The sequence below is a fragment of the Asparagus officinalis genome, chromosome 4, assembly GCF_001876935.1.
Source record: "Asparagus officinalis chromosome 4, Aspof.V1, whole genome shotgun sequence".
NCBI lineage: Eukaryota > Viridiplantae > Streptophyta > Magnoliopsida > Asparagales > Asparagaceae > Asparagus > Asparagus officinalis.
The window spans coordinates 95558868-95582458 of NC_033797.1; the positions used below are offsets into that span (position 1 = coordinate 95558868).

Genomic DNA, 23591 nt, shown 5'->3' on the forward strand with positions numbered 1-23591 from the left:
TATAGGTGCATACAATCCACTGCTCTTCAAATCCCTCTCCCAGCGCGCTAAGACGAAACTAGTCATGCGAGCCCACCACCCCTTGGCTAGTGAGGAAGCCCAACCATAGCATCTATAATCTGGTGGAGGTAACCGTCTCCCCAGAAGAGCCAGACGATTACTCACGGTAGGAGCAGCTGCTGATACCTCGCCTGGGGGTGCAGTGTCAAGGCCCATAATCCCGGGTCGAAGACCACGAACGTCATGATACCCGTTAGAGCCAGGAGTCTTGTGATGAGAGGCATATCCACACTCGACTCGCTCAGCATCATTAGTAAGGTGCCAGGACATCTGTCGCTCCACGGCCTGTCCCTTCAAGTGACTGAAAGAATATTGACGCGGAATGGAGGGAATGTACAAGACAGCTCCTTCGTCGAGAGTCAGCCAGTGTTCCTCGGTAAGGGTCAGCGTAGCAGGATCCTCGACGTGATCTCCGAACAGGAAACTCGGCTTCTTTAAAGCCTGAGTAGAGGTAGAATCCGTAGTAAAGGAGGCATCCGTAATAAGCTGGCGCAAGCAATAACGCCCTCCTTCCCGTATCAAATGACGGGATTCGTCGAAGCGATCTCTGTCAAACCGAGGGAGTGGACCAACGGCCTGCCTGAGAGAAGCTGAGGAGAAGACCTCCCGGCTACAACCAGTGTTGGCATGAGGAGGAAGGCTACCCGCGGGAAACTCAACTGCAATAAAACGCAAGGATAGAGTCAGAAAATCCATCTCATAAGAAGAAAGATAAGCTCATTCACGGAATAATTGGAGAGACGATTTTGAGTGTCCTACACCGGAAGAACGGTATGCATCATCACGTGAATAACGTGGTAACATACACCGAACCATAAGGTGTAGGACGATGCAAAATCGCCCCAATATACCAGAAGGCTTGAATTGGCTAAGCAAGACAAGTCTGAAACCTTAACCCCCGCGAAGGAGGGTGTCGGTTCTTCCTTCATGACCCGCGAAGAGGTCAATCAGGGATACAGAAAATATAAATTCTCACCCCCAAAGAAAGAGGCCACTGAATAAGATACCGCGGGAACCTCTTCCTCGCTGTGCTGCGAATGAGAACGACTCCTACGAAGTCGAGGTCGGCGTGGAGACATTGAAAATCTGCAACGAAAAGCAGCAAGTCAGGTACAATCTAAAATATGAATACACGAAATTTAAAAGGGAAATTAAGAACTTTAATTAAAATCCTATGTATAAATAGGATTTTATAGTTGAAGTCTAGTTAAACCTACAAATTTCGTGCATGCGAAACAATGATTGTCATTTTTCGCGGTGAGAAACAATGATTGTCATTTTTCGCAGTGAATTTTGGTGAAATACCCAAAATACCCTTCGTGTTCAAGGCTAAATTTGGGTCAAGGACACGCTCGAGTTGGGTCATGATCATCATATTTGTTCATCTAGCACCCCCAACATCCCATAATTTTGGTTAATTTTACAAATAAACTCTTTTGTAAAATGTAGCCAAGTTTACAAATAAACCCCTCCACAAATTTCGGTTTGGTTTTCGCATACCCTTCTCAAAACTTTAGTCATGGGTTTGTGGTCTAAATTCTTGGAATTTCAGCCCTAAATTTCAGCCTTTTGCAAATAAACCCCTCTACACTTTGTGGGTTGCTTTTTGCAAATAAACCCCTCAAACAACATTGATTCTTTCGCATGCAAACACCTATCAAATTTCGGCCAAAGGGGGGGGGGTAAAATTTCAGTCCTAAATTTCAGCCCCCTTTGCATAAAAACCCCTCAAATTTCAGTCCAATTTTGCACAAAAGCCCCTCAAATTCGGCCATATTGTGGATTTTACATAAAACCCCCCAAATTCTTGTGCATACACAACTCATCATCAAAGAGCCTATCCTCTAACTCATGAGAACAAAAAGCTATGATCTTTGCATACAAATTCGTGGCATACCCTCATTACATGTATAAAGTTTTAATTTTTGCCAAAAATTGAGAGAGTTTTTTTGGAGGAGAATCTTACCCAAAACCAAGAAGCTTCCTTTGAACTTGAGATGAAGGAGAAACCCTAGCTTGGAGGAGAGGAAATTTCGGCCAAAGAGGGGATTAATGGGTTTTGAGTTCTTCAATGGGGGATGGATGAAAGGAGGGAGAAGGAGTTTGAGAGGGATTTTCTTTTGAAAATTTGAAAAGAAGGGGGAAAACAAAAGAGGCAATAAAGCCAAAACAAGAAAGAAAACTAAGGAGGGAAACAACAAAAGAAGAAAAAAGAAAAAAGGGGGGCAAAAAGGGGTGTGTGTCTCGGCTCTAGAACCGAGACACCCAAGGGTGTCTCGGCCAGGGTTGAGACACCCACGGGTGTCTCGGGTCTCGTTTGGTCCCCGTACGCCTATATATATGCCCTGTTAGGCCCGAATTCGCCCGTTTTCGTCGATTATTGGATGTCTTGATGAAAATCGACACCAATCAACATTCGATACGCGAAACCCTAGGGTCAACGTCGGTCAACGCGTAACCCTAGGTCAACGCCAGTCAACGCGTTGCAACTCGACGTTCGAAACCCTAGGGTCAATGCCGGTCAACGCGTAACCCTAGGTCAACGCCAGTCAACGCGTTGCGACCAAAGTCAACGTTTGACGATTTGAAACCCTAGGGTCAACGCCGGTCAACGCGTAACCCTAGGTCAACGCCAGTCAATGCGTTGCAATCAGAGTCAACGTTTGACGATTCAAAACCCTTGGGTCAACGCCGGTCAACGCGTAACCCTAGGTCAACGTCAGTCAACGCGTTGCGACCAAAAAGTCAACGTTCGACGATTCGAAACCCTAGGGTCAACGCCGGTCAACACGTAACCCTAGGTCAACGCTAGTCAATGTGTTGCGACTAATGTCAACGTTTGACGATTAGAAACCCTAGGGTCAACGCCGGTCAACGCGTAACCCTAGGTCAACGCCAGTCAACGCGTTGCAACCAGAGTTAACATACTGTAATCCGAAACCCTAAGTCAACACAATGTGACGGAGGTAGTTCAAAGTCAACCCAATGACACAAGCCAAACTCCATTCAGCAGCTGTAGACTCGAGACTCCGACGACGGCCAAATGATAAACGCAGCGCCGAAAGAACTTCGGCTATTTGTCAAAGCATCGAATAGACCGAAAATCGAAGGAGCCAAGAGTTGAAGCTAACTACAGGTCCTTACGCCGACTGAAGGCTAGACCAATCACATCCAAAGTATTCCAGCCTCTTCTATAAAAGAAACGAGTCCGGAACGCTTTGGAGGGGGTATCTGTAGGCATCAAAAATTGCCGATAGGTTCCCACTCACAGCTCGGTGTTAACGATCGACGATTGAACGTCACTACCCGGTACACAAGAATTCAAATGACACCGGTGAGCAATCACCCCAGGGGTGTCCTAGATTTTTGGGGACACCCCAGGGGCGTCCTAGATTTTTGGGGACACCCTAGGGGTGTCGCCTATAAATAGAAGTCTTAGGCCTCACTTTTTAGGGATCTGGATTTTTGGAGAATTGGCGAAGCCCTGCTGGAGTGAAGAGTGATCGAGCACTTCAACACAAGAGAGAGTTCTTCATCAGATCTACATCACCCGCATCCGTTCCTTAGCATTACCCCTCGTCGGTAATCCTAAGAAGAGCAAATATCTCGCTTTATCCGAGATAGGCGCTTCAAGTTTCTAGATCTCCTCGCGGATCGACGAAGCTCTGCCCGATTTTTCTGGATCAGATCTGATTGCCAGGTAGTCCACGGATATCGACGTCCCCGTCACAGGCCAAAGACCCACGCAAGCAAGAGACGATAAACGGATCTTGTGTTTATTTTCAAGAAAGTTGTAATTTTTATTTTCGTTATTTGAATTCATTTGTAACGACTAAAGTTTTAATGAAATCAATGATGAAGGCAACTTTTGACGAAAACAAACTCTAGGACACACATATTTAATTTATTGGTTGATGCTTATTTCAGGTGTGAAGTTTAAGATTGACAACCCATCAGAATTACAAGCTGAAGATTAATAAGAAGAAAACATTATCGCCAAAGCCCATAAAATTTCTTAAGGTTGTCAGAACTCAAAAAGAGCAGCAAGAAAATCTTGCGTTCCAAATTGTACAGTTTACTATGTCAAAAATTTTGCTGATTTTGAGAAGAGCAGCAAGAAAATCTTGCGTTCCAAATTGTACAGTTTACTATGTCAAAAATTTTGCTGATTTTGAGTTAAAGCATGTCAAATATGTTGGTTGAGAATTGTACAGTTTACTATGTCAAAAATTTTGCTGATTTTGAGTTAAAGCATGTCAAATATGTTGGTTGATGATTAATTCAATAGTGACTTGATAAAGGGATTTCTTTGGTTTGTTTGGAGTAATTTTATTGTGTGGCTTAATTGAGTAAAATTTTGTGTAGACATGAAGAAAGTTGACTGTGCGTTAGTAATTGTTTGGTAATTTGTCCAATTATTGACATTGACTTGGATAACTTGAGGATTGCTAGGTATTTTGGGTAACTTGAGGATTTCGTTGTTAGCGGAATGCATTTTTTTAAATTTTGTAGTATTATAGATCTTTTTGTTACTGATGTGGGAGAATTTTATGAAATTTAGATGTTTGGTAATAATAGTAATAAGCTTGTGAGTTTATTATGAGTAATATTCATGTTTGGTAATGATAGTAATAAGCTTATGGGTTGACTGTTAGTAATATTAAGTGATTAATGATTAGTTTTATTAGTAATATTAACTGTTAGTAATATTAAGTAATTAATGATTAGTTTTATTAATGAATCTGCTTGCACGTTTAAGAAAGTAAAGTTATAAAACAACCTGTGCTTTGCACGGGCATGAAAACTAGTTTTAAATAATAAGAACAAATAAATATAAGTTATGAAATAAGAAGTCCTAATATTGCAAATATTTACAATTGCATCTTAAACACTAGATTGTATGTTGCTCCGCCACTAGTGAGCTGAGTTGAGAAATGAAGGAGCGTGGGTGGACAAGTTTTCCTAGTTTACTCTCTCCCCTGAGACGGAAGAGAAACGAAGGAGGGTGGGTGGACAAGTTTCCCTAGTTTACTCTCTCCCTTGAGACGGAAGAGAAACGAAGGAGGGTGGGTGGACTAGTTTCCCTAGTTTTCATTCTCCTCTATTCCCTTTATCCAAACAAGGTATTGAGCATGAAACAGGATGTCACGAAACGAAGCTGTATGCTCACCTTACTTGCCTTTAAGATCTAAAGATTGTGGGACTAATTTCAAAACACGAAGATTTGGGAGACTAATTTCAAAATATTAAAAATAGCAGGGACTATTATCCCAAAAGAAAAAGCCAGAAAAAGAAATGCCAACTAATTAAAACCTCCTATTCAGGCGAATCTCAATGCATGCTCCAAAAAGTAGGCAAAATGGGTCCAATGAACGCGCCAGTCGTAGCTTTGACCGTACGCCCCTTTCTATCCATCTCTGATCGGACTCCAAAATCCGCAGCCGCAGCAGGCAGAGCCCATGAATCTAACGCCCAATCCGGTACAAAACAGGAAACACCAAACTGCGCTCTATAAATAGCCACCAATCGACCCTCCTCGTTATCTCCTCGACCCCTCCCTTTTTACCCCTTGCCTCTTCTTCTGTTCCAAGATTCGAACTTTCTTTTTTTAAATCGAATCCATGTCGAAAACCTCAAATGGATCTCCGGCGACGGCGGCGATCAAGGCGGCGACGAATCCGATGGTGAGTCCTCTGCTGACGGATCTTTACCAGTTTACGATGGCTTATGCGTATTGGAAAGCGGGCAAGCATCAAGAACGGGCTGTGTGAGTATTACCATCATAGATTGGATCGCTTAATTTTGAGTGTTATTTTGATGATTTTTTTAATGAAATGGATCGTTTACCAAATTTTTGTGTCGCCTGAATCAAATGAAATGAATCTGTTTTGTGGGAGGAAATTGAGATATATAAATTCAAAGTGATAGAGATTTTTTTTCTCTCTCGATTTATATAGTTTTTATTGAATTGGATTTGCTGGATAATGGGTGGTTCGAGCGTTTTAGTGTCCAAGTGCAATGTATTTATTGTCGATACAGATAAATACTGGTCATAGTTGCTGAATGTAGTTTTCGTTATGAGTCTTCGTACATTTGGGGATTGATTTGATGATTGCTTGGTATTTAAGAAGGCTAAAAGGGGTAAGCTTCTGAAGATTATTCACCACTTTTGTAATTAGAAGTAGAAGTTGATTGGTGCTTTATGATGGTTTGATGGCTTCAATGAAGCTATGTTTGGCACTGAGTGCTGTTTTACGGAGAGTAGATAGAGAAATAGATTGATGGTGATAATTTAATTTCATGTTTATCGTATTTAACGTACTAGATAATAATGAATTGATTATTGTTATTGGTGGAGGTCTAAAGGACATAGTATTTATTACAATATCACTTTATATGTTTCTATCATGGCAGGTCATCTTGGTTATTAGAAAATTATCTATTGAAGTTTAATGGATGTTGTTTTCTGTTTTGTCGCTATGAGAGAATTCATATTTTTGTTTTGTTTGTTTGTTTCTGTCAATTTCAACATCTATGAAGAACTTAAGCAAAACAGACGTATGGAGGGGTTATAGATTTTTTATCGTGATCATCGTTGTGGCTATGTAAATAACCTTGTGAAACACTCGTGACTGATTATCTGAAAGGTGGAATTCTGTGCCTATGATGATACAAGCTTGCATCTGGACGAGAATTAAATTTGGTTTACTATTTATACAGACTCATTTACTTTGAAATTACTCATTTTGTTGGGTAACGGAAAAAAAGTTTTTTCATAGTAAAACTTTTGACATCCAAACTTTTTTCTCTCTAATGAATATAATTTATATAAACTATTCTAGAACATTGTACCTCTAAGATTAGAAAATTGCAATCTTCTATGCTTCAACAGTTAAATCATCAAAGAAAACTAAGTTTTTTTTAATACCAACGCTAGCATTATCGACACACCATTTTTTCACATTGGTTGTCCTCTCTGAATACATGTTGAACGTTAACAGCAGCCAGTCTTGAGGTAAAGAGGCTGTTTTGTTAGTTTCCCTCAATTATAGGAAACAAGTAATTCCATGGGGGGGGGGGAATGGATTCGTTCACTTTCCATAAATTTGCAACCCATTTCCGAGCTAAGAAATGGGTTTCTCATTTGTAAGTGAAAAATGGGCGGTTTTGGGAGTCGGTTTCCCCTTTTTTTTGGTTGAACTTAGAGATATGGAAATTAGTTGGGGAAAAACTCTGTACAGGATGGGTGCTCCAGCACTTTCTTAGATGTTTCCAGAATTCAAGACCGGCCAAATCGTCTGTTCTTGATCATGAGTACAGAATCTAGTGGATTACTTGATTGCTTGCTAAACGACAGTTCTTGAGTACCTTCAACAAACAGATGTGTAGCATTGTATTTTCCATTTTAGCTATATACTTCTATCCACATCCTCCTGATTTTAGTGAGAAATCATCTGCCACGAAGTAAATGCCACCATTGGCCTTAAGAATGCCATACGGGTTTCTCATGATGAAGTCCACTCTCCTAGTCTTAGACATTCTCTCAACCACGATGTTTTTACTCTTAAATGGAAAATAATTCTTATGACTTGTTTGTAATTTTGAACGGTCATTACTTGGTGTTGCTTACGTCTCCATAACCTTTTGTATCTTGCAGGTTTGATTTATACTTCCGAAAGAGTCCCTTTGGTGGTGAGTATACCGTGTTTGGTGGTTTGGAAGAATGCATTAGGTTTATTGCCAATTTCAAATTTAAGGAGGAGGACATCTCTTTCTTGCGTTCTGTCATGCCCACATGTGAGGTAATATACAGAAGTCATTCTTCTGAAATTTGATTTCTAGCCTGTATTGTCTGAAGATGCTGTTGAGCAAGTGAAAGTATTGTATTTGATAATTAAAATATCTTTGATTTATGAGTTCTGAGAGTTCTTATCGCTAACTTGGGTGTCAAATATTATCTCTGTGGCAATCTTTTGAGACAATGATAGACATTTCTTGCTTAACTTTTGCATTTTTTTTTTCATTTATGAATTACCAAAAGAAACTTTGCTATTTTCACCAGTTGACATTTTCACGTCTTACTGCATGGAAGTATGAGGATTTATCATGAAGTGACTCTGAAATATTTTCAAATGCATTGCATGCATTTTTTTTCTTTATCCTAACTCAAAAAGTATCATTGCCTCTTTGATTTTGCAATATATCATCAATGCTTGTCATTTAAAAATGCAAGCCATGTATAGGGGTGGAAGTCAACCAAATAATCAATAATAATTCAGTTATTAATCGGCCAGCTATTTGATCATATTCAATTCGACACCTCATTTAACAGTAAATGAGTAATTTTTAGTATTTGATTCATAAACAAATAGAATTCAACCATATGTATATTCGATTCACTTGGTCATAAATATTCGTTATGTTTTATATTTATTAAATGATAGATTTAGACATTTTCTAAAAAAATTAATTAGTTTAGATTGAGGCATAAACTTGAATAGAAAGGGCATTAGAGGAAGATCAATAAATATGATGCTTTGGAGGGCATATTAACAAATATATACAAGCTGTAGAGCATATAAGCAAAAATCTCCAAAGAATAATAAAGTCAAAATTCTATTGAGAAATGGAAGATTCGAACTAGGGAACTGTATTCGAACTCGAATTCGCTGACATCCGATTTGATTCGGTCGTTTACCACCCCTAGCCATTTAGAAACACATGAAACCATTTCGATTTTCTCATATAAATGAAAACTAAACAGGCAAAAATTGATGAGAACTATGCATGGGTTTCTGTCAACCTCAAATATCTTTATGTTTATTGAAGGATGACATCTTAACAATGAAATGATTTTGAATCTCTAGGATAAGCTGGTAATTTTGGTTTTGATGTATGTAACGTTCAAAGCTTCTGTACATTTCCTTTTAAAAATATATAAATTTAAGGTTGAGAAATATCTTTATTTGTTTTCATACCTCAAGATGGATGAACTTGTATTTCGGTTTCAAGATAAAATTGAGACATTGAAAATATAGGACGAAAATTGAATAGGGAAGAGGAATGACAACAGAGAAATGTATAGAATCATTACACAAGAGGTCATGCTTTACAAATCTGAAATTTCTTGTTTTTTTTGTTTTGTTTTTCTTGGGGCAGGGGTGGTGTTTTTTTTTTTTTTTGGGGGGGGGGGGGGGTGGATGATGAGATGGAAGAATAATGATAGTAAAGAACAATGGAAATAGTTTTAAAATAGGTTGTTTGTAATTGCATCAAATAAATGACTAAGTAATGAAAGGCAAAAAGAAAAATAGTATGTGTGTACCTAAATCTGTCTACATCGGAACCCGAGAGGTTCTTTTAAGAAAGAAAAGGAACATGTTCTGGAAGAATCTAAACTCAACTGTAGTTTTCTGTTATTATTTGTGTATTACAATCATTTGACAGTAAACTAAAACCTAAGAGTCTCTGTAGTTGGTCATGCCCTGTGCCTTCCTCAGCTTGGAACAACAACTTGACATCTTTCTGTTATTTAAGATAAAACAACTTTCTATTGACGAGGAATATAATATGGTGAATGGGTTGACACTCGCCAACTTTTCCATCCTGGTATCCATATCCTATTTTATGCATCAATTTGGACACCAGTCAGGATTTCAAATGAAGAAATTGAAAGCTTTTCTGATAGCTGCAAATAAGCAGTGCTTTATGGGGGACAGCCCACATTTAAATGGATGCTCACTAAGATGATTATCCTGTAAGGAACAAGAACAAGCAGCATAACTCTGCTAACGGTTGATTAATAACTTTAGCCAGTGGATATGCCAACATTATGAGTAGGATCATCTAAATTTCCATACTAAAATAACCAATTGCATCAAAGTACTAATAATCAAATTCACACACATTCTCTTGCCTTCACATATTTTTAGAATCAAAAGAAAATTCAAACCAACAGGGAGAAGGACTGTCACATGTGAAATCTATAGGCTGATGCAATTTTTTTGGAAAGTCAAAACCTTGTGGACAAAGTAGATTCGGACATGCACATATATTTATTGGAGGGACTTGCCTATTTCCTGAGGATTTGAAGCCCAGTTCTGTCTATTCAAATTTAAATTTCACAAGTCATGTAAAAGACTCATCCCATTAAAGTCCAAAACATCATCTAAAGTTACTAAAAAAATAAAAACCAAGTTCTTTTAAAGTTCATCAAGGCAAAAGTTAATGTCCTATAGCAATCAAGTGGTCTAATATAGAATATTTAGTACTATTAGAAATTGGTTTATAAAAGTTTTTAATGCTCGATCGGGTCAAATGTTTGAATCAAACTTATCTATGCCATAAAGTGTAAATCTAAGAAAACTACTATTTCTGGATGCCCATTTATCATTTATGCTTGATTGATGTCTGCATATAAAAATTAAAATAATGGATTTCTGTCTTGTTTTAGATGGTGTTTATCATTCCTAGTGGAGTGGATTGTGAAAATTGATGTTCCAATACTGAATTCTAAGAGGAAGAATTTGGGTCTAATTGTCTAAATCCTTCTCATATGATTCAAGCCTATCTCTATACATATCCCAAAATTTTCTAAGATATCAATTCACGCCTCCTAACTCAGAATTGTGTTCAGCTTGATATTCCCCTAACTTTGTGTTCAGCTTGACCTAAAGCATTACCAATGTAGAGAATTACGAGCATGATTTAGGAGAACCTTCTATGCTCCACTAGACTATTTTGTATGTGAATGCTTGACACACGCACATGTGAACACGCGAAGCACACACGAATGCATGCACATGCTCACAAGTTTACAGGGAACGAAGAATTGGTTCAGTCGTTTGCCACAGGAATGCTTGACACATGCATGTACCCACCCAAGCATGCACACAGATACATATACACACATGCACATCCATGACGAGTGGTATGCCCCTGTGTGGGTTTTAAGACGATTCTGGTATGGGATACTGCTGGAACCTAGACACTTGACACTCATGCCATTCATCTGACTATCTGAGTATGTTGCTGCAAATGGACCCCAGAGACTTGATACTCATTCCATTCTGATCCTAGAAATGCTACCATGCTGGATATTGCTTTCAAACTTTCTTCAACTTAGTCCTGAGAGATTGTTATGGACTCTTGATGTCTGAACTATGTTGACCTTCCATTAGAAGTCAAACCCTGGTTATAAATTTAACAATTTGACCAATTAAGTTAAGCCTTAATTAGTATTTCACATCTTTAATTGAAACCTTCGTCTTTTCTGAGTATTGAAACTTCATCCTATATAACATTTTACATTGCATTTGCTTAGTAAAATTTGTTATCTACTATGAATAAACCATGATCTTTATAAGAGATTTGCGGAGTCTACTTGAGCACATTGAAATTTATGATATGCAATTTTGATATGTGTGATAAATTGTTTCTGATCATCAATGTCAAATCAATTTATTAGCCAATTTTTTCATCATGTATCCTTGGTCATTTATAATCTTAGTCACTATTTCTGGAATCTCATTAACTCCTATTTGCTGTGATGTGCCTGGATAAGAGATGTTCTAGATCTAGTGCAGCTGCTTGCTTTGCTTGCTGGAAGCTTGATATCTATTCTGATTAATGGTGGAATTTTATCTGCCCCTGCTCGTAATTTATGTAAAAAATGTTATTCTCCTTTGCTAGGATGCGTTCTTTGACTATCTCAGGAAAGTTGACTGCTCCGATGTTGAAGTTTATGCAATTTCAGAAGGTTCTGTTGTTTTCCCAAAGGTGCCTCTGATGATAGTTAAAGGACCAGTTGCTGTGAGTACTCGAGTAATTGACACTTGTGCAATCTCTCTCTCTCTCTCTCTCTCTCTCTCTCTCTCTCTTTCTCTCTCTCTTTGTGTGTGTGTGTGTGTGTGTGTGTGTGTGTGTTAAATTCCACATTCAGTTCAATACGTACTTCTCCCATCTATGTGGAGTGTTTGATTCCCCTATAACATGTCTTATAGGTGGTTCAACTGCTTGAAACTCCATTTGTGAATCTCGTCAATTATGCCTCATTGGTTACTACAAATGCGGCAAGACACCGATTTGTTGCTGGAAAATCTAAAACTCTGCTTGAATTTGGACTTAGACGAGCACAGGTACCTCATATCTCATCTCTCCTCTTCTTATTTAGTTCTTATATGTCTTTTTCTAAATATTATTTTCCCATTCTGACATGCAGGGACCTGATGGTGGAATTAGTGCTTCAAAATACTGCTATGTTGGAGGATTTGATGCGACAAGGTGTACTTCTGTTACCTCAGTGTCCCATAGTAGATTTCTTGACATCATATGGCTGAACTTCTTATTTTATATTTTATTTTACAAATTGCTTGAGGGTATGCATATGTTTATACTGCTGCACAAGTGAGAGCAATGATGTTCCTGAAATCCCGGAAAGGGACTAAGTGAAATTCTGGTGATTCTATTTATGGGATGTCAGTTTCATTCCAGACTGCAACAAATGGCTAATATTTTATGTATCACTTTTAAAACTGATATTTTGTTGATTGATTTGGAATACTTGTTATTATATCTGTAAGAGGACTACCTGTTGAACTGAAACCTCTTGACTGCTGCTAGTCATGAACAGGGTTGATTTGTTGGATATTGCCTATATACTACACAGATACATCCAGTTGCATTATTTTCATCTATTTTAACTTGATAATGTATGCGCTACGCAATTATAGTGTTCTGTTTCTGTTTCACGAAGTGTATCTCATAATCTGAACAATGATGCATGCAGAACAATGGTTTTGAGTTTGATCAGTATTGTTGTTTGATTTTTGTCATGTGGCATAATATCTGTTCGCTTTGTCTCAACAGCAATGTTGCAGCTGGAAAATTGTTTAACATACCACTTCGTGGAACACATTCACATGCTTTTGTCAGCTCATTCATGGTGAGTGCTGCAAGTCCTAGTAGTTTACACTGATTGGTACCTTGACCTGAGTAGTGAATATTCAAAACATACTGGCATGTTTACACAACTATGCTCACTTTCTATGCACATAAAACCATAAAGATTCAGTTAGGTTTGTTGTCTCTTCAAATACTTAGTGTGCTTCCATTTTCTCCCCTTCCTTCCTATGCAAAACAAAAAGTCTGCTACATTATCTTTATGTTGTTGCAAATAAAATGATCCTTTTATAGCTCTTCAAAATTATATGTTTTTGAAAGATAAAAGGAGTGATTCATACCCAGTGCCTCTAAATGAAGGTTAATGCCTAACTTTGTGAAATATAATGTGGCCTCCTTCTGCCCCGTTCTAATATAGTTTAAGAAATTTCTCTCCCTTTTCGTTCAAAACAAGTCTTGAACTTGTGACCTTGTTGCTTCCCTTACCAACTCTGGTCAAAATTTTCTGGAATATCTCTAACTTCATGTTAGTAAAAGGCATTGTCTATAAGTATTCTCGTTTCTGATGAAAATGTGACTGTTCTACTTGCTATGTAATTGTAATTCAGATTGGTGCTTCTATTATAAAAAATTTCTGCATGTCAGTGATGCTATCTCCTTCTAAACGCTTTTACTGATTTTTAGAGCCCTGATGAGATTGTAGACAAGGCACTCCAAAGTCGCGATGGTTCTCGTACTTGTAAGGATTTTGTTAACCTTGTGCAAGCCTGGCTAAGCAAGCTACAGGTATAATTAGTTAAATAGTGCATACACTTTAATCATAGATGACTGCAGTTTTCCTGTTTATATTAGTTTCAGTTGTCAATGTATTGGCATAGTGTATTCTTGTTGTTATTTGAGTCTTATATCTGTTATGTGTAGTTGCAGAAGTAAGGCTGCTGCATCGTTATAACCTTGGCTTGTAAATAGGCCATACTGGACACTGCAATGGTTTTATCATTTTAACATACTATTACTTATCTGTTACCACATTTGGTTCAAGCACTGTTGTAAACCATGGAATATGCAGTCGTATATGCAGCTTGATAATAGTGGCCTTATGACGTCAGTTATGCAACGAAGGCTATAGCCTTATATTTGGTTATGCAGCTCATATGTATAATGCTGTCAGATTAAGAACATGTTTTTTTAGCTCCTGAAACATGAGTCATGATAATCTAACTTTCTCCAAATCCCCTTCCCTTTCATGCCATTCTTTCTCCTATTCTTTAGTTCCCCTTCAAAACTTGTGGTTACAAGATGTTGCCTACTGTTATGTTGTTCTGTTTGGTGATATGACTATTGACTCTGGTGTGTTAAGTTGCATCATGGATGTTTGTAAAATGTATTAATCTACAGTTTCTTATTTGGTTGTAATTTTAACATTTTATTTACTTAATTTTATTCTCCATTAAATGTTATTTTCTTGTTAAACTGGATGTATTTCTGTTCATTATGTAAGTTGGCCTTAGATCAGAGTATCTAAAACCCATTTATGTCAAATCAAAGAAAACAAACAATCATGCAAACGAGAAGATTTAACGTGGTTCGGCAATTTGCCTACATGATGGGAAAGAGGAGAAAATTTTTATTAAATGAAGAAGCTTACAATAGTTTTTTTCCTTCTCTTGGAGATCTTCACAAGATAATATCTCAATGGGTTAATTTCAAAAAAAAAACCCTGAAGTTTGGGGGTTTTGCACATAACCCTTTAACCACATTTACCTCACAAATCCCACTGCAGCTTTGGGGTGTCTCACAAAACCCCCTAAAGATTAAACTTTTCTCATCGGATCCCCCTTAGCTATAATTGGCAAATAACTAAAATGTCCTTAAGAGAAAAAGCCCTCAATTGGGGGAGGGGGGTGTGGAGGTACGCTGCCTATAAATGGCAAATGACTGAATTGGGTGTTTTATTCTCTCTCTCAAGGACATTTTAGCTATTTGCCAGTTACAGGTAGGGGTCCGGTGAGATAAGTTCAAAGTTTAGGTGTGTTTTGTGAGACACCCAAAGTTCATGGAGTTTTGTGAAATAAAAAAAGTTCAGGGGGCTATGTCTAAAATCACCCTAAGTTTGGGTTGGGGGTGGGGATTTGTGAAATTTCTTCTTGAATAATTTACAATGAATCAGTATTTGTAGATATTTTCTCCTCCTCTGAACTTTGTAGGATTGCTTTTTATGATGTCCTTGACTTGAGTTATTCAACCCTAATCCTCTTTCACTCTGATAATTTCTTTTTCCAATCAAAGTTCACTTTCTGTTCAAGCCAAATTAGTACTTTGACAATTGTTTAATGCAAGCTATATTTAATATGCTATTGCAGTTAATTTACTTGTAGTATAGTTTTTTATATCAAATTTTGTCAATCAATTTTTTTTGTAGAGGTTGTAATTATATTCAATGCGCGTACGTTTTAGATTTTCTTCCATACTTTTCCTGACTTTAGGATTTGTTTTCTGAAACTTCCAATATTTTCCTTTATCAAGTGGATGTGCGTGCCTACATATGTGTACATGCATTATTGGACTATAAGTAGACACTGGTTTGTACAATCTTTTGCTACTTTTTCAAGGAAGCAAGTCAACAAGCATGTGATTGTTGTTTAGCTTGATCATAGAAAGTAGTTATAATATCATTTATATATACATGCAGAACATGCTAAAATATTCAGGGATGTAGAACTCTGTGGATGCCCTTATATCTTATCTGATTCTGATACACAAACTAGGATTCAAGTCTGCTTTGATGACTACATAATGCCTCATTATAATGTATCCAAATTTACCAGACAACAATATATATATTTAAAGAAAACAAAAGAAATGAAAATTAACTATGCTTTTAAATATATCCTTTCTATCTGTCCAGTCTGCCATCTCTTGGTTGTGCCTTAAGTTAAAATTCATGCACAATTGCAATTTATTCATCGACCATAGGTAGTTAGATCATCTGGTTAAACAACTTTATAAATACTTTTATACCAGAAAAGAAAGACATGAAGAATTGTGACTATCATTACTTAGTTTTCCTCAAATATGCTGAGCGACTTTACTTCTGTGTAAATTCTCATATGAGAAGGGAAGGTGATGGTTTTAACGGTGGTAGGAGTACCTGAGCACTGGGGAGAGGAAAGAGGGGAAAAGGATGGGGTTGGGTTAGATAAATATTAAAACAGAAGAGAATCCAATTGTGTTGCGTAAGACACAACAGGTATTGTTAGTTGATGCAAGTATTAGATGGTCATCCATAGAGCAAGAAGAGTGTGAAAGGAACAGCATCATAGGATCAAGGGGAGGACCTACAATGAAGGGTCAAGAAGATTCATAAATGACAATTTTCAGCATTGGGTGAACTAGGAAGTACATTTTATGGACCTGACATGCTTTTTTCCACTGAGGGCAGGGTTCCAAATGTTTAAGTTTTGGACAACTGACTTTATCTTGGAGTCACTAGCACAAATTTGGAGCCTTTTGTAGCTCAGGAAATCCATAAATCGGGAGATCTAACCTGTCTGGAGTAAAGAGGAACTCACTTAGAAACACTGCTATCCTTAGGATTAAAAGCACAGAGTATATTGCTTCCCACAATTGAAAAAAATATTTTGGATTCTATGTGCAAGCTAACACATTTGTCCATTCTACAAATAGTGTTATACCTTCTACTTCAAATATCTTTTTGTTCCCAGTGAATTACTTGCAACATTTAATATTGATTTTCATTTGTTCCATTGTTATTATCATATAAATATAAATACTTTCATGATTTAGAGGACAGATTCATTACGTGGTATATTTGGCGAGACAAATCAAAGTGAACTGGCTGCTTTCATTTCATATGCGCTGGCATTTCCGAGTGGATTCCTTGCCCTTGTTGATACGTATGATGTAAGTGATCTGGTTTCACAATCTATTTATTTGTACGTTTATTTCTCCTATTGCATCGCTTATTCTCATAATTATGTGGTATTGGATTTCCTCTGATACGTACATGGATACACATGCACGCTTGCCTAGATTATGTGTGGCATAGGTATCAAGATTCTTGCTTCCAAAAGAAAGCCGGTAGCTTCTAGACATCATGTGGCACATGAATATTCTAATACAGTGCATGAATATGTATGTTGATTGTGATAATCACCCATTCATCTTTGTCAATAATTTTTTATTTGTCAATGATATCTTTGAAATATGCTCAATGGATTCCTGCATTTCAATCTGAAAATTCTAATTTTCAGCCTAAAGAAGGACTTTTGTAACCCTGGATAATCTGGCAAGTCCAAAATGAGACCATAGGCAACTTTCTGGAGCTTGGAGTTAAAAAGAACTTAAATTTATACCAAATAACCAGTTTAGGTTTGATACAAACGTGTCATGACTGCATTTGGTAGGTTTTTTTAATTATTGTAAGTGCAGATTGGGTTTAATCAGACCTCAGCATGAGTTGGTGTGACGTGTTGACATCTAATGTCAATATCCTAGAAATAGATCTGTTAGAATATAAAAATATAATCCTCAACCCTCACCATAACTTTAGAATTTTGGTGTTATGGTTAGAGGGACTAAAATTTAAGATGGTTTTAGAGCAACCCAGGTTCAAATACCATCGGCCATGAATTTAAAGCAGAATTTCTAAAATTTGACACCGCTACGTGAGTCTAGGTTTCGACCCATTAGAAAGGCGTTCAACCTGCGGGGGAATGTTAGAATATTAAAAATATAATCCTCAACCCTCACCATAACTTTAGAGTTTTAATGTAATGGTTAGAGGGACTAAAATTTAAGAAGATCGATAGGATGGCATGACTTTATTATGGAGTTACTCATTTGTGCATTTCCACTTTCCAATTATTTAGTATACACACGTTGTTGAACCTAGTAAATTCTCATATCATGTTATTTTTCTGTAACATGTTCTTTCCTCATCATGATTATAATCACCACTATCAGTAAATATGAAGAGTACAGGGATCTTCTTGATTGGTACTTTGTTGACAGTTTTAAAAAACATTCCATTCGTCAGGTTATGCGAAGTGGAATTCCCAACTTCTGTGCAGTCGCTTTAGCTCTTAATGAGTTGGGGTAAGTTGCAGACCTAAACTCCCTCTATAATTGTTTTTACCAGGAGTTGACATAGTAAATTTATGGCTTACCCGTGATACTTCTTGTTTTTGCTTATTATTATAATATATGAATAACTCTTTCTTTGTCATTTCTTAACTGTAAGTGTTCTGCTCAAACCATGTACTTTAGAGTATCTATCAGGTGTAAAGCGTGAACATATATATTGGAACAATCGGTGTAAGGAGATGAAAAGTAGTAAGAATTGAGAATAACTAATTGAAGAAATGTTGACACTGAGGTATTTATGCCACATGCTTTTGGAAGTACTTTTGTCTCGAGCTTTAAGGCAAACAAAATGTGTTGTTACAATGCTTATATTGTGGGTGATGCATAGGTGAACACGCACATATCATTTTTATAATTCAGTTATCCAGTAGTTTAAATTTGATATGTCTTCCTTCTTTTTTCTTTTTCTTCTTTTTTTGTCCATTCTTATTTCTGCTGTTTTCCTTTTTTTGTGTTTGGGTGTGTGGAGGAGGGGTTGTGGTTGATTTATGTATTAACCACATAGCATGCATTTTATCCAAGGAGAGGATAAGGATTGCTTTTCCAGTTTCCTGCAACATTGAAGCCAGAATTGATAGTGCGGATATTCTTTTGTTTCCCTTTCCCTTTCTTTTTTCTCTTTGTATGACCAGTGAGTTTCTCTTGGGAAGCAAGGAGGTCCTTTTCTTTTTCCTTTTTTGGCTAGCTTGGTGCATTTTATTGGTTACATGTTTTATATTTTGCCCAAGGGAAATTATTTATCTTACCTCTTGATTATTGTTTTTGCAAAGAATACAGTAGGACTTTGATGCTTCACATTTTACACTGTTTTTGTATTGATGACGATGACAGAACAGCAAGTTGTTTTAAACAAAACTAGTAGAAATATGAAGAATTTGATGCAATCATTAGTTTGACTTTAACATTATGACCGGAAATCTTTCTTTTTGAGTGCATATCACATGCTCTTTGCACAGCTACATCCATTATTCTATCTCTAACATCAACTTCATTCGAAGGCTGTTGAAACTTGTTCATTATCAATATTAGAATTTTACATGATGTTATTGCAAGAAACATAAATGGCCTGTTGATGTGTCTCATATCTGATATTTATATGTATGTGCAGGTATAAAGCCTCTGGAATTAGGTTGGACTCTGGTGATCTAGCCTATTTGTCTGTTCAGGTTCGTAAATTCTTTTGTGCAGTGGAAAAGGAAATTGGAGTACCTGGTTTCAGTAGAACTTTTATTACAGCTAGCAATGATCTTAATGAGGAAACACTCGACCACTTGAACAAGCAGGTAATCTATTCAACTGCAAAGGTTGTCTGTGATATTTATTGATTTTTTGGTCTGTCGCATAGATTTGTAAGTCATATGGCATTTATCAATATCTCTCAGAGGTTCATGTTGATGCTCAGAAATGGAAATGAGCTCCTTTTGAACAAAAACTGTAGTAAATATGCCCGATTATTAATGAAATTGTTTTGCAAGTGATTTTTACTTGCTTGTCTATGCATGTGGTAGATCTCAGATTCATAAGTTTCAGGTTCACTTCATAAAGGAATGTTCACTTCCTCCTAACTCTAGGAATTTTTTTTGTTCAGTTTGTTTTGTCTGTCATGACTTTTTGAAATGCTTATTATTAAAGACTGCAGAGGTTTATAATGAGGGTTCTGTTATGTATAATGGATCTAATTCAAAGAGTAATCCTTAGTCTTCACCCCTTCTTTAATACTGCTTTTATCGTACTAGAATTTTGCCAACCGTTTGCTCTTTGATGTTACTTTCTGAGGGGAGCTATTATCGTGGCCATGTGTCATCGTAATTTCACCCATGTATTTCTCCCATCAAAAGTGATTTCAGCTTTGGCATGTGAAGATACCGAGGGTACTTCTGAAGTTCATCTGGTTGACTGCTGCGTAAACTCTCTATTTGTGAATTGTTCCCAGTTTCAGGGTTTAGATAATTATGAGAATAAATATCCTTATCGTAAAACTTTGAAAGACCATTGATGGATGACTATATATCTGTATGGGACACTCGTGTTCGAGGAAAACAAGTTTCCACATACCATATTTCAAGAATATGCGGAAACAATTTACTTTTAAGACGCCACACTTATACTTTTATGTCACCTGTTTGACACCTGCTAAATATACTAGTCAACTTGTATTGACAATCTATTTCGTGTTTGTTTTAATTGTTTTAGCCAAGTAAAAATTTAGAAATAATCATTATTTAAAGAATTTAAAGAAGCATTTATATAAGAAAACTATGAAAGTTCACTTTCTTTCATTTGAATATAGAATCTTAAAAAAAGTTGACATTACAACATGAGCAGAGAGTATATATCTCTGTGTATTTTTGTGTGTTTGTGTGCATGTTCATGTGTGTTTAATATTTTCCATGTTTGTTTTAAGTGTTTATCCTATATTGTTTCCCATTTCAGTTTCTGATATCCGAAACTATGATCAAGATGCACCATTTTGGTCGTGCAAGTTAAGATCTTTCGACCACAGATATAACCCTCCTAATTCTCTTGATGAGGGAAGAGTCTAAACAAAGGGAATAGGTATAAAATCTTTTTTTATACAATCACCTCTCATATCCTTGAGATAGCATAGTCCAGATGTCTAAATGGAATCACATTCCATTCACGGTCATACGCTGAGGCATAATGGCTGCATTCATGGGGTTTATCTTCCAACATCTGCATATGAGGATGGGTTGGGTGGACTTGGTTGGGAGAGGAAGTGTGTGTGTGCCTGCGCTCATGCACATGCACGCACACACGAGCAGGCATGTATCTTCGTGGTGTATTTTCTTTTGTTTTGTTTGTGTGTTGCAAGGCATTTCTCATTTTACAAGCTAAAAGGTTGTCATAACTATCGCGCTAGCTTTTATTTGAATGGAGTCAAATTGGAATTGTATCAAGAGAACTTGTATAAAGACTTCAAATGTTTTGCGAGTTGTACTATAGTAAATAATATTATTATTTTCCAATTTCCACTTGGTCCTATGATCTTTGTTTATCAGAACCTTTTCCCTTTTTGTCGTGGTCTTCTCAGCCAAGATAAATCTTCCTGCAAGTTTTTATCCTTTTTTGGGTCTTTTTATCTCTGAACAGTGAACACTTATTTTCAAAATCCAAGGGCCTTCTTCCTACTCATTGTTGACAATGCTCTACATAATATTATAATTTTAATAGGAATCTGTTATGCTCAGTCTTTTACATTATGATATATGCTATAGATCTGCTGTTACTTTCTTATGGCTATCATTCCAAACCATGCTGTTCTTATGAAGTTATGAAACTTAGCTTTTATTAGTGCATGTCTAGAAAATCACCTTCAGTATTCTATCACTTTCTCGAGAAGCACGATATTTTCATTACAGAATGGCCTTGATATCAGTTTGCCTATTGTCTCAAAGGTCCTGGAATTATATGGTGATGTTATGGAAATTGTTGATTGATATGAAAACTTAATACTGATTAACTGCTAATGACTCTAAAATATGTAGTAGAAAAACTTTGTGAGTTGAAATGCTAGAGGCTGCTTTGCTAAGTAGTAGGAAGTATTAACAGTTATGTGGCAACCCTCAAATATTTACACTTCGGGGTCGTTATTCATGTTATATTTTATTAGGTACGAACAATTAAGTTTCTTTATTCATTGTTCAAGACATCATCTTCTAATCCCTCGGATATATTTGGTAATAATTTAATACTTACATGCAGGGACATGAGGTTGATGCCTATGGAATTGGGACATATCTTGTTACATGCTATTCCCAAGCTGCTCTTGGTTGTGTTTTTAAACTAGTCGAAATAAACAGTCAGCCTCGAATCAAACTTTCTGAAGATGTTTCAAAGGTGAATTTATGCCTAAAAGCTAGAGTTACTACCTGTTAACTTATTCTGACTGATTGTGTTATTTATGGTCATAGGTCTCCATACCATGTAAAAAGAGATGTTTCAGACTGTATGGAAAAGAAGGCTATGCATTGGTTGATATAATGACTGGGGAAAATGAACCACCACCTAAGGTATGTTGCTGTCTTTTCTTTAGGTTCAAGCTAAATCTTGACGGTGCTCAGTTGAAGCTTTTGTTGATAAATCTGACCACATAAGCTGGAAGAAAACATATTGTTCAGCAATTTCTTGTAAACCATTTAATTATATCAAAGATAGAAGTTCCATGAGTTGAACCAATAGTGAAGCACTTCTCTTGAGTTTGGGAGGATAAGTTTTCCTGACAATAAATGCAGTTTTTGTATGTGAATATGCATCATGTTAATATTATTTTACATTGATATTTTCAGATAGGAGAGCGTATTCTATGTCGTCATCCATTTAATGAATCAAAGAGGGCGTATGTAGTGCCACAGAATGTTGAGGAACTTATGAAGTGTTACTGGGCTGGAAAATCAGGTATGATCCTAACTTCATTATCTATTATCATCTTGTGCGTAGAAACTCTTATCTCTTTCTGTGGTTGTATTTGTGCCGATGTTACACATTTCTTAAACTTTGTGATTTGCAGTGCTACCGCTTTCTCTTAATGCTTTTCTTCTGTGGTTATGTTATATTTTCCTTTTAAAGCATGTTTGGTGTTGATAATTAGATGACACCATTTTCCTGTTAAGGATTTGAGGAAGACCACTTTGTTGTTTGCTATAACTATTGATTCCAATGACTATTCAAATTATAATTCAGTCTTTTCCATTGAATTAGAATTGACTTAGAGATGTGTGGTTTTTCCATTTCTGGGATTCCATAAGAGTGGTCTAACGTCTTGTTCCTCATTTGGAATCTAACAATCTCTAGGCACATGGAATTCCTCATTGTAATTAAAACCAAGAGGTGTTTCCCTCCATGATTTTAAGGCAGGAGAGAAACTGTTTAAATCATAAAAATGAAGGTTGGGCATCTTTTAGCCTTTTCTCTGGGGAAGTTGCTGCAATTAGATCTTGTCTGTGTTATATTTATTTACTTTATTATATTAGTTTTTTTTTTAAGTTTTTGAGAAGATTGTACGTATATTTTTAATCTTGGGAGAAATAAATGATATAGGAACGGATCCTGTACGATGTTGTCAAGGGATTTCTACAGGGATATGTGTATTAAATTATGTAATATGATATGATAATCTAGTTTATGAGCCTATACTTAATCTAAGTTGCATGGGAAAGGGTACGAGTACAGGTATTGGTACGAGTACGGGACAGAAAATTTTGTAAAAGGTAGGGTAGTTGGACACAATTATATATGTGTCTTTGTATTGTATATATATGTATATAGGTATATTGAGATTAATGACTATGAGGTTAATATTGTTTTTTCATTAACATATTCTAAGAATTAAATTTCCTAGAACATTTTTATGTTTCTTTTATTATGTAGATTATAAATCGAAAAAGCGTTTTTTAAGCTAGATACCAAATGACCCCTTAAAATCTTAGTTCTGAAATAGGTCTAGG

At 36.6% G+C, this 23591-nt stretch overlaps 1 protein-coding gene across 1 annotated transcript; it reads left to right on the forward strand.

Annotated features, from left to right (window-relative positions):
- LOC109839063 (nicotinate phosphoribosyltransferase 1-like) lies at positions 5399–22728 on the forward strand. Its single transcript, XM_020407493.1, has 14 exons — positions 5399–5827; positions 7718–7862; positions 11752–11871; positions 12063–12197; positions 12281–12342; positions 12928–13003; positions 13645–13746; positions 16768–16884; positions 18020–18078; positions 19235–19409; positions 21850–21984; positions 22059–22157; positions 22434–22542; positions 22655–22728. Exons 1-14 carry the CDS (start codon positions 5682–5684, stop codon positions 22726–22728), a joined length of 1554 nt encoding a protein of 517 aa, XP_020263082.1. The 5' UTR covers positions 5399–5681.

Excerpts from the sequence above, each read along its gene's own strand:
- LOC109839063 (XM_020407493.1), top strand. The coding sequence starts at position 5,682 with ATGTCGAAAACCTCAAATGGATCTCCGGCGACGGCGGCGATCAAGGCG. Across the intron at positions 7,863-11,751 it reads CTGTCATGCCCACATGTGAG|GATGCGTTCTTTGACTATCT; the intron begins GTAATATACAGA and ends CTCCTTTGCTAG. Across the intron at positions 13,004-13,644 it reads CTTTTGTCAGCTCATTCATG|AGCCCTGATGAGATTGTAGA; the intron begins GTGAGTGCTGCA and ends ACTGATTTTTAG.